Genomic DNA, 10,264 nt, shown 5'->3' on the forward strand with positions numbered 1-10,264 from the left:
CTTCAAGGAATGTTAGCCAGTCCCCTCTCAAGAACACCACCATAATTAGTTACTATTATTAAGAATATATCAAATTGTATTTTAATTATTTATATCAGCAGTTCTCAAACTGTGATTTGGGGAGACCCTTTCAGGGTATCTGTGAATTCAAAACTAAGATTTTTTTCTCTCTCTCATTCTCTCACAAGTGTACAGTGGAGTTTTCCAGAGGCTACATGATGTATGATGAGGTTCCAATAGCTGTTTCGACAGCTAGTGAAACGTGTTTGTGTGTTCTTGTGTTTTAAATTTTGTTTAAATTTCTAACATAATAAATACTGGTAACATAAATAAAACCTCTTTGTCATCAGTAATTTTTAAGAGTATAAAAGGGTCCTAAGATTAAAATATTTGATAGCTGCTATTACATATGTTTCCCTTTCTAGACTGTGAATACCTTAAGTATCTTAATTATCAATGTATTTCCAGAATCTTGCTCAACCAATGTGTGCTGAATTAACTGGACAAGTTATGCTTTCTTCATGGGGTGGGTAGCACTGCACCAAGGTTCCCATGAAAGTTCCCTCAAGATTATACAACTCCTTATGCTCTAATTCCTGCTCATAAGCAATCTTCTGTGGAGTACGTCAGTTTCCCAGGCACCCTCACAGGGGACACAAGCAATTCAATCATTTGCAAGGAATAACCCCAAATCCCACTGTAACTGGCATTTTGGTTTATTCAGCAATGTTCTGCTCTTTTGAGTATGATTAGGATACATAAAGCCCTGAATAGTAAGTTTTGAGTGCCTATTTGATAAAAGCAAGGTACAGGGCTGAAAGCAAAACCTATCAAAGCAAGCCTTGAACTGTTGTGACCGCACTAAGGAACTGTCCTTTTGACGGACGCTGCTGAGAGGCTAGTCGGCCTCCCTTATCACTCACTCATTCAACAAAAAAGCACTAAATGCCTTCTGTGTATCAGAAGGCTAGATGGTGATGATAAAGACCCAACCAAGCTTTAATTAAAAATTAAGCAAAAATGCCAAGGCAGGAGAGTGTGGAGAACCCTCTGTGAATAGAGAGAAATCTAATTTGCCTGAGGCACTAGGTATATGCAGAAGAGGAAAGGTTGGAAAAGTAAACTGGGGCCAGTCTATGAACAATCTTGATTAATAAGCTGCAGCATAATGTGAAATCAAGAAAACCTCTTTCCTGTTTTCCACACTTAAGAGCTAAAGCAATTCTGTATGGTCTATAACTTCCAACCTATTCTTCCCTCTGCCCAGTCTGAGCATCAAATGGACTGCCCTCTCCCAATACCTTATCTTCCAGGAGGACACACCCTGGCAAGACCCCTTTTACCTGCCCTTGAATTGGGGATGCTAGATGTTCTCTCCCCTCTCCCCTACCTTTTACCTTCTTCCACCCATACCCATGGACCCGTTATCTCCTTTCCTGAAACCACTTTTCCTCCCCTTTTCCTCCCTCAAGCAAGCTTTGGGTAAGGGCCTTTGCTTACAGAGGAGAAACTGAGGCCCATGGAAATAAGAATTAAAGAAGTGGCCTTCAGCTCAGTTAACAGGTCCTCATAGACCCAATATCATTCTAAGTGTAAAGGGAGAAGATACCCCACGGTAAGGACCCAGAGGAAGCAAAGTGTTATAGCAAGTGGAGCTGAAGTCACTTTAAAGAGATTATGACTGCTGTCCAGCTCTTCAAATGACTGGCTCCATCTTATTCCTTCAGGTCTCAGCTTAAATATCACCCTTCAGGGAGGCCTTCCCTGGCCACCGATCTAAAGTAGACCTGCTCTAGAACTCTCTTAGCACCCACTTTTTATTTCGCTTGCCACGATTAGGACAATTTGGGATTACGCAAGGGCCTCGAGGTGAGGGGATTGTCCGCCTCTTGCTCTCGGAACAGAGGCCGCGTCGCAACTGACGCTCGGGGCCGCGGGAATGAATGGACTGACGACAGCGGGCGACGGTCGCCTAGCCCCGCGCTCCCGGGCCCGCCTCACCCGTCCCCCGGCACCTCCCGCAGCTTCAGCCCCAGGGCCTGCAGCTGGTTGGCGAAGCTGACGAACTCCTCCTCGCAGCCGCCACCGCCACCGGGATCCGGCCGGTTCCGCCGCTCCTTGGCCAAGGCCCGCCGCGCCGCCCGCTCGTCCCGCTTGCGCTCGGCCTCGGCTTTCCGGCTGCCGCTGCCGGGCCGGCTCTTCGGCGCCTGCTTTCGGGACATGGCCCCGGCGCCGCGGCCCGCAGCGGCAGGAGGAAAAGCCAGAAGGCCGCCGAGCAGCCGCCTCAGGCGCGGAGGCGGTAAAGCGGAACGGCCCACGACCCCAGAGACGGCAACGCAGCCACTGCGCCTGCGCAGAGCACCCCGGTCACGTGATGGACGCCCCGCCCCCGCCCTCTGGGAGGCTCGGGGAGCAGTCGCCATAGAGCGCTCACCTGGGAGAGCTAGAGGGGCACGTGTGCTTATTTGTTCCAGTGTTCTCTCTAGCGGTGGGTGGTACTCGAAAGGAGAAGGAGGTGGGGCCATAGAGAACAAAGGGGGAAGAGGTCAAGGAGAGGAATGGAGGGAAATGGTACAAGAATGAGAGATAAGAGCAATGGGAGAAGTTAGGAAAGGAAGGAGACTGAAAATGTTTAAATCTGGCCTGTGAACCTACGTGGCTCATTCTTACTTATCCCTAAATTACAGGAAAATAAATCTAAGCGGTTAAGTAATTTCAAAAAGATCAAACAGCTAAGAGGCAGAGCTTTGCCCTGGCTCCAAAATCCATACACTTGGTTTAGTTAATCCTGCCCTCCTCCACCTCACTTCCCTCCCTCATGACGCAAGGGAGAGGTAGCCCTTCTCTGCAAGACTACCTGCTCCTCTAATTCTGCTTCTGTCCTAGGGTGACCAGCCTAACTTTGCTCAGAACTTTCAGTTTTAAAGCTGGAATGATCCTAGGCAAACCCGGGCAGTTGTTTATCCTAATGCACACTCACCTGCTCTGGAACCTGACTCAGCCCCTCTGTCCCCCCATACTGTTCTCTTCTCACTCATCATGGCTCCTCCTTTTAACTCTCTCTTCCCACAGTGATGCTACTGCCTTATCCTCCTCTTGGCTCTCTAACCAATCTCTTTCACCATCCTAGTTGGTCTGCCCTCAGTCATCTTATTTTTTCACTCTACTTACAAGTTCCCCTTTGGCAATAGCTTCCACTTCCAACTATCATCTCTATCAACACCCTGTTAATAGCAATCATCTAATGCCCTGTGCTAAAAGACAGGTGTAACAGTGAACCAGAGAAACACGGTGATTGCCATGTCCAATGGGGAATACAGGCAGTCACAATCGTGCATGACAGATGCCATCAAGGTGAAGTATTGGGAGCTGTGGGAGCACAGAGAAAAGCAAAGTGCAGAATGCAACAAGGCTTCCCAGGACGGCAGAAGGAGACTGAAATTTAAAGGATGAGTAGGACTTACCAGACTGAGAACATCTAGAGCAGAGGGGATTGTACATCCAACCCCAGGAGTTCAGTTTTGAGGAATAGAGGAAGTTAAATCTGATAGGAACCTGAGACATGAGGCAGGCAGAGGAAGGAAGGGCCAGATATGACAGGCCATGTCCTGGGTTTTGCCATTTGTGGTAGTTTGGAGCTTTGTGGACCCCCAGAAAAGATCATGTTCTTAAAGCTAACACGTTCCTGGAGGTGGGATCTTTTGGTTAGGTTATTTCAGTTGAGGCATGTCCCAGGTGAGTTGCGATCCTATTACTGGAGTCCTTTATAAGAAGCTGAGAAAGAAGGACTCATGCAGAAGCTGAGAGAGAAGGCAGAGATAAAGACAGAGAAGCTGAGAAAGAAAGCCACAGACAGAGAAGCCAGAGGCTGAAAGCAACAAAACCCAGGAGAGAAGGGAGAAACCAAGAGACATGGCCAATGTGCCTTGCCATATGACAGAAGAGTCCAGTCTTTGGGGAGAAAGCATCACCTGTTGATGCCTTGATTTAGATATTTGCACAGCCTCAGAAATGTACGCTGTAAGATAATAAACCTCCATTTTAAAAACCAACCCTGGAATATTGCATTTCAGTATTTTTAGAAAACTAAAACCCCATTGAAGGATTTTGTTCAGCTGTTCTACAACAGGGAGTGGTGATATCAGGGAGTGGGGTGAAAGACAAGACAGGTAGATTGGAAAGAGATGTCACATCCAAGTAAAGGTTCCAGAAATGCAATTGGATTGAATTGTTGAGGAATGTTTCTCATGTTACACAATTTCTGAAATTCCTCCCCTACAAATCCTTCCTTTATTTTCAAGAAGAAAGAGAGTAAATTTTGCCTAGTCCCAAGTCTTCCCCCCCACCCCCACCCCATCCCAGACGTTCCAAGGCCTGCCCTGAGTAAAGCTGGGAGGCGGTGCTGGGAGTGGAAAAACTCCTAAAAGGACAGCAAAGACTTACATTCTGGCATAGGTCTGTCATTGACTGACTCCATGATCTTGGGTTATTTGCTCAACCTCCAGAGCCTTCTTTTCCTCAGCTGTAAAATAAAAATAATAACATTAAGACCAAATGCAACCACAATGAACATAAAGACAAACATGTATGGTATTTTCTATCCTTCAGACATTATTCTAAGTGATTTACAAATGCTGTGTTACTAAATCATATAACAACCCAAAGAGATTTTTATTTCCAATTTATAGATGAAAAACCTGAGGTGCCAGAGAGGTTAAATAACTTTCCCATTGTCACACAGCTAGTAAGAGGCAGAACTAGGATTTGAAGTCAGGCCATCTGGCTCCAGAGTGTGTTCTTAACAGCTATTCTCTACTACACATGTAACTTTTCATAAACTGCAAAGGACTCTACATAATGCATGAACATATTTCGTTAACTCTTCCATTTCCCATATTTGTTGCTGATACCATTTTTCTCCCATCTCTGTTGTCACATATCACTATTGTCTCTGATTTCCTATTTAACTTTCTCTGCATTAGAACAAATCACAAAGATTCAGATTGTTTCCATCTTGGCCATTCCAGCTTCAGATGAGTTATTTAACTTCTGAACCTTAGTTTTCTATTCAATAACACAGGAATGGAATGGAGAGTTGTAAAGATTAAATGAAACTATAAAGCCCCTGGCATAAAGTAAATGTTAGCTTAAAGAAAGTTGTTTGAATCATTCTTCCAATTGGAGAAATTTCGTAGGCTCATCACAGGGGCAAAGACTGATGTTCCAAATTTCAGAAACCAGAGAAAATGGTTTGTCACCACAAAATATGGGGAAATGCAGAAGACAAACACTTGGACAGAAAGACTAACACTTGCCCTTCTTGTAAAAATATTTTCCTGCATAAGCACTCAGCCTTTCAGCTCATGCATAGAATTTTGAATGAGCTAATGTCTCTTTTCTCCGCAGATGCCTGTTTTAGTATGTCTCTTTGAGTATAGCTCAATAACAAATTATATCTAAAAGTTAAAGGGAAGGTACACTTGTGAATTAAATGAATGCTCTGCCAGCTTCACCAGAGTTAATTAAAAGAATTAAACCATCGGGTCACATTTAGTACAAATAAGTTTTTTTAGTTTTTGTTTTTTTTTTAAGGTGAATAATGTAGAACTTTAGTGAAGAACAGAAGCTTTAGGACTCGCAAGAAATTAGAACCCTCCCATACTGTTGTTGGGAAGTAAACTAATCTAGCTGCTTTGCAGGGCAATCTGGGCAGTATCTGGTAACGTTTAAAGTGCTGCATGGCCCAGAAATACCACCTCTCATTAAATAGCCTAAAGTAAATCCTGCACATTTGCACTGGAGGTATGTCCAAGGATATTAAAGGCATAGTGGTTTTTAAAAGCAAAGGATTAGACTCCCCTACCATGCAGGAGACCTGGGTTCTATTCCTGGTCCATGCACTGCCCCCAAAACAAACAAGCAAAACATACCAACAAACAAAAATCCAATAAATGGTGTTACAATAACGGGATATTCCCATGGAAAAATAATGAAATGTCACCCTGCCATACAGCATACAAAAAAAAGCAAAGGATTAAAAATAAACTAAATATCCATCAGTAGGGAATAAATTAATTCTTAATTACAGTAAATAAATTATGGAATTACCTCTTTTTAAATGCTGTGCAATGGTTTAAAAGAATGAGGTAGGGGTAAAATTGAGGTAAGTCTGGATGAACTCACCTGGATAGCTCTCCTAGACACGTGGGCAAACAGAAAAGCACACAGCAAAATGCTCCATTCAGTGGGTGTCTTTATGTAAAATAACAAAATGAAAGAACTATATTTTCAAAAGGCATATATATATATTTAAATACGTAGAAAATGCTCTGGAAAAGTAAATACCAAATTGATAAAAATGGGGAGGGAAGAGAAGGTAAATAGGACCTTACCTTGACTTTTATATGTGTTTTTTTTTTCTTTTTCTGTTGTTGTTTTTATTTTTCTCTATATGTGTTTTGTTAAATGAGAGCAATGTATTCATGCATTATGTATAGAATTAAAATTAACAAAATTATTTTTATTAGGTTAAAATCTATTCTTTCCTTCAAATTGAAGCCCTATAGAGTTACACTGGGGACCTGTGCTACCAGCTAAAGCAACTTTGTACTGTATGTTTCTAAAGAGTTTAAGCATTCTTGGTCTTGCTCTCTCTCTCACCATATCCTCTCTGAACAATCTTGGGTTTTGTTGTTGTTGCTGTTCATTAGCTTTTCCTGGGAGGACAGAATTTCCTAAGAAAAATTAAATATCAACTCGGCAATGTCTAAACTGTCACAGATTACGTATTATGAGGATTTGAATTAATGATATTTCACTCTATTTGCTGGGCATAAAAAAACATATAGAGGGCTCACAGGTGGTTCACTGGTAGAATGCTCGCCTTCTACCAAGTTCCAATCTCGAACCATGCATTCCCCCCCCCAAAAAAATAGAGAGATATCAAATGATCAAAGAACATCACCTCTCTCTCTCTCCCTCTCTCTCTCTCTCACACACACACACACATCCCCCGCCCAGACCCACTCCATGTGTGAACTTGGCACAGAGTAGGTTCTTTGTACACCTGCCAACTCTCTGAGAAAGACAAGTTGGGGTGGGGAGTCTCTGGTACCAAACCCAAGTCATTGCACTTGAACCTAATGTTGTGAAAAGGCAACAGTTTATCTTTTGTGGCAATCTCCCTTTGGCCACAAGGAAGAATTTTTTTTTTAACAAAAGTCTTTTTCTGTCTCTCTCTTGGTCATGGTTTCTTTCCATGTCTGTTGTTGCTTTGTGCATATGTGTTGTGTGTGTGTGCGCACAGGTATAGCTTTATCTTTGCTTTTGTCTCTTTTTCCTTCTATACCTCCTGTTCATTTTGGTGATTGCTCCTACCCGTTTGTCCCTCTTTCTGTCCTGCTTTCCCTCTCTAACTTAGTTCTTTCTCTGGATTTCTGGTGCCCCTTATGTGCCACCCCCTAGCAGATGGTGAACCAGAAAGAGTTTTGGAGTGGTCAGACTGAATTGAGTCCAAATCCTATTTCTGTTGCATACAATGCTATGTAACGAGCAGTATTTTCTGACGTCTTTCTGCGCCCCCGTTTTCCCATCTGGAAAATGACGATATCATGGCTTCCTCCCAGAGTTGTTTGAGGTATTGCTTGAATGATCCCAACAGAGAGCACGTATACAGTGGGCATACAGTAAAAGTTTCTTTTCTCTCCCCACCCCCCGCCTTTTTTCAATCTACCTTGCCACTGCCCATTCTCTCCAATTTGTCTTAAAACAGACGCAGCTTTAAATATGCAGTGTGTTTCAGCCTGTAAACCTGAAACATACTGCTTATCTAAATTATTTATATGTGCAAAATGAATAGTTTAATATCCTCCATTGTTACTTTTTCCAGCAATCGAGTGGAACATTTTACATCGCTCTCAAGGGGAACAAAAGGCATTACTCGTTTTTATGTGCTTTCCCTTGATTTCCCACTTTCAACTGTGGCCTTAGCTGGGGGTATAAGGTCATGAGACAAGGAGGTTGGGGGCAGGGCTCCTATCCCTGGACTAGACTCCTGTTCGTTCAGTGGCTTTTACTAATCCTTTGAATTGCAGGATTTATCTTTACAGCTCCATGGAAATTTCTTTGTTTGGTATCTCTGTGCCAAAGATCATAATTGCCCACAGTGTGGCTTGTTATCATCACCTGCGTAAATTAATTACTTGTAACTGCGCCATCAGCACCTATGCTGAGACTCCACCTTGCGGTGCAGGTGAACTAACCATCCTGCAGGTGAAGGGAAGTGAGGCCCATTCCGCAGGGCACACCAGGGGGCAGCAAAAAGACACCTTTTGGGATTTGGAGAGGAACTGCTGTTCACTCGATTTTCCAGCAAGTCTAAAAGACAGACTTGGTGAGCGGAAGTAGACATTGAAAATGATCTTGAGCCAACTCTGCTGTTTCACAGATGGGGAAATTGGGGTGCAGGGAAGTTAGGTTGGGTCTGCGGGTCACGTTAGCTGGTTAGAAGCAGAGAAACTGGAACACAGGTCTCCCACCTCCCGCGGCAGTGGCAATGACTTTCCCTCTGCTACTCGTGATCCAGCTCCCATCTGTATGGTGAACCAGACAACTTTCTCTCTTTTCTCTCAAATAATATACATTGGAGAGTGCACGGGTGGATCAGTGGTAGAATGCTCACCTTCCATGCGGGAGACCCGGCTTCACCATGCATCCCCCCACACCAAAAAAAATAATAATATACATTGGGTCTTTTCTGATATGAAAAATACACATATCAATTTGGGGGTAGAAAAAGATTAAAGACATTAAGGAATAAACATGGAAACAAAATGCCACTCCCAGAGGAAGCAATAATTGTCATACTGTTACTATTGCCATTTTGGTGTATTAGGTTGGATCATATGAAGTTACTGATATTCAGTCATTTTTACCAAAATGACAACTTCAAGTGGTTTAACCTAATAGTCCCCCGTCACCTTTTTTCCACGGCAAATGTAACTATGTTTCATTAAATATGCTTTTCTTTATTAGAGAAGCTGCAGGTTTACAGAACAATCATGCATAAAATACGGAATTCCCGTCCACCCCACCACCACCAACACCTTGTTGGTGTGGAATATTTGTTACAATTGATGATAACACAATTTTATAGCTGTACTATTAACTGAAGCCCCAGGTTTAACTTAGATTTCACTGTGGGTAGTATAGCTCCATGGATTCTTTCTTAAATTTTTATTGTGTTATATAAAATCTAACATTTCCCCCTTTTGGGGGGTTGGGAGGGGGGCCAGGAGTCGAACCCAGGTCTCCCGTACCATTTCCCCTTTTAATCACATTCGGATGTGTATTTCAGTGCTGTTCATTGTGTTACCATAATGCTGTGGTACCATCACCACCAGCCACTAGCACAACTTCTCCATCATTCCACATAGGAACCCTACACTTTTTAAGCCTTATCTTCCCACTCCCTGTCCACGCCCAGTTCCCTAGTAACATCTATTCTGGATTCTGACTCTATGGATTTGCATCTTCTAATTGTTTCAAGTCAGTGAGATGTAAATATGTTTTTCAATGCAAAATTGAGATGGTACTATCTGTTCCTTTGTATGTATATGTATTTAAAGCCTGCCTTTTAAAATGAAATATTAGTGATCACCAATATGTGTGGAGAATGATACAATGTTATAAAATATATATTTATTTATTTTAAATAAATAAAACGTAACCTAGTGAAGCCCATGCACGCCCCTCCTTAGTAGCAAGACCCTCTCTACTACCTTGAGGGAACCACTCACATCAGTTTGGTGTTTATCATATGTAATTTTGTATACATATCATATATAAATTTGTATCACTAAACAATAGCAGTATTATTTAATTAACATTAACCTTTAAACCCATCCATCAAAGTAGATGGATTATTCTGTGACGTTTATAGTTTCTCAGCATTACATTTTTGGAATTTGTCTGTGTCGGGACAGGTAACTTGTTCATGCATTTTCAATTTTGGGCTATTAAATTCTCAGAGGGTTGTTTTCTGGGGTTTTTTTGGCGTTTATTTTTCATTTACTTTAAACTTTTTTTAGTTTTGTTATGTATTTAAATGTTCAGTTTTGATAGCTGCCTTTCTCCACAAGACTGGGTCCTCCGTGGAGGGGACCCTGACTTAGTCATCTCTGGCTCACGGGAGACCCATAGGCTTGTTGAGTGGAATGGCCAAGTACAAGCAGTGAAGGATGGAGACCACCGTGTGTGGGCAGAG

General features: G+C 42.6%; 1 protein-coding gene across 2 annotated transcripts in view; it reads right to left on the bottom strand.

Moving 5' to 3' along the window:
• OTUD3 (OTU deubiquitinase 3) overlaps positions 1-2,303 on the bottom strand; it is a 36,617-nt gene extending 34,314 nt beyond the window's left edge. Inside the window, exon 1 of one of the 2 annotated variants that reach the window (XM_077151040.1) lies at positions 2,002-2,303. In XM_077151040.1, coding sequence (XP_077007155.1) covers positions 2,002-2,222 — 221 coding nt within the window. In that variant the 5' untranslated portion in view covers positions 2,223-2,303. The remainder of the gene's footprint in view (positions 1-2,001) is intronic. The other variant, XM_077151038.1, reaches the window with a different exon arrangement.
• Between the last annotated feature and the right edge of the window lie 7,961 nt (positions 2,304-10,264).

The sequence above is a fragment of the Tamandua tetradactyla genome, chromosome 2 (assembly GCF_023851605.1).
Source record: "Tamandua tetradactyla isolate mTamTet1 chromosome 2, mTamTet1.pri, whole genome shotgun sequence".
In the NCBI taxonomy this organism is placed as follows: domain Eukaryota; kingdom Metazoa; phylum Chordata; class Mammalia; order Pilosa; family Myrmecophagidae; genus Tamandua; species Tamandua tetradactyla.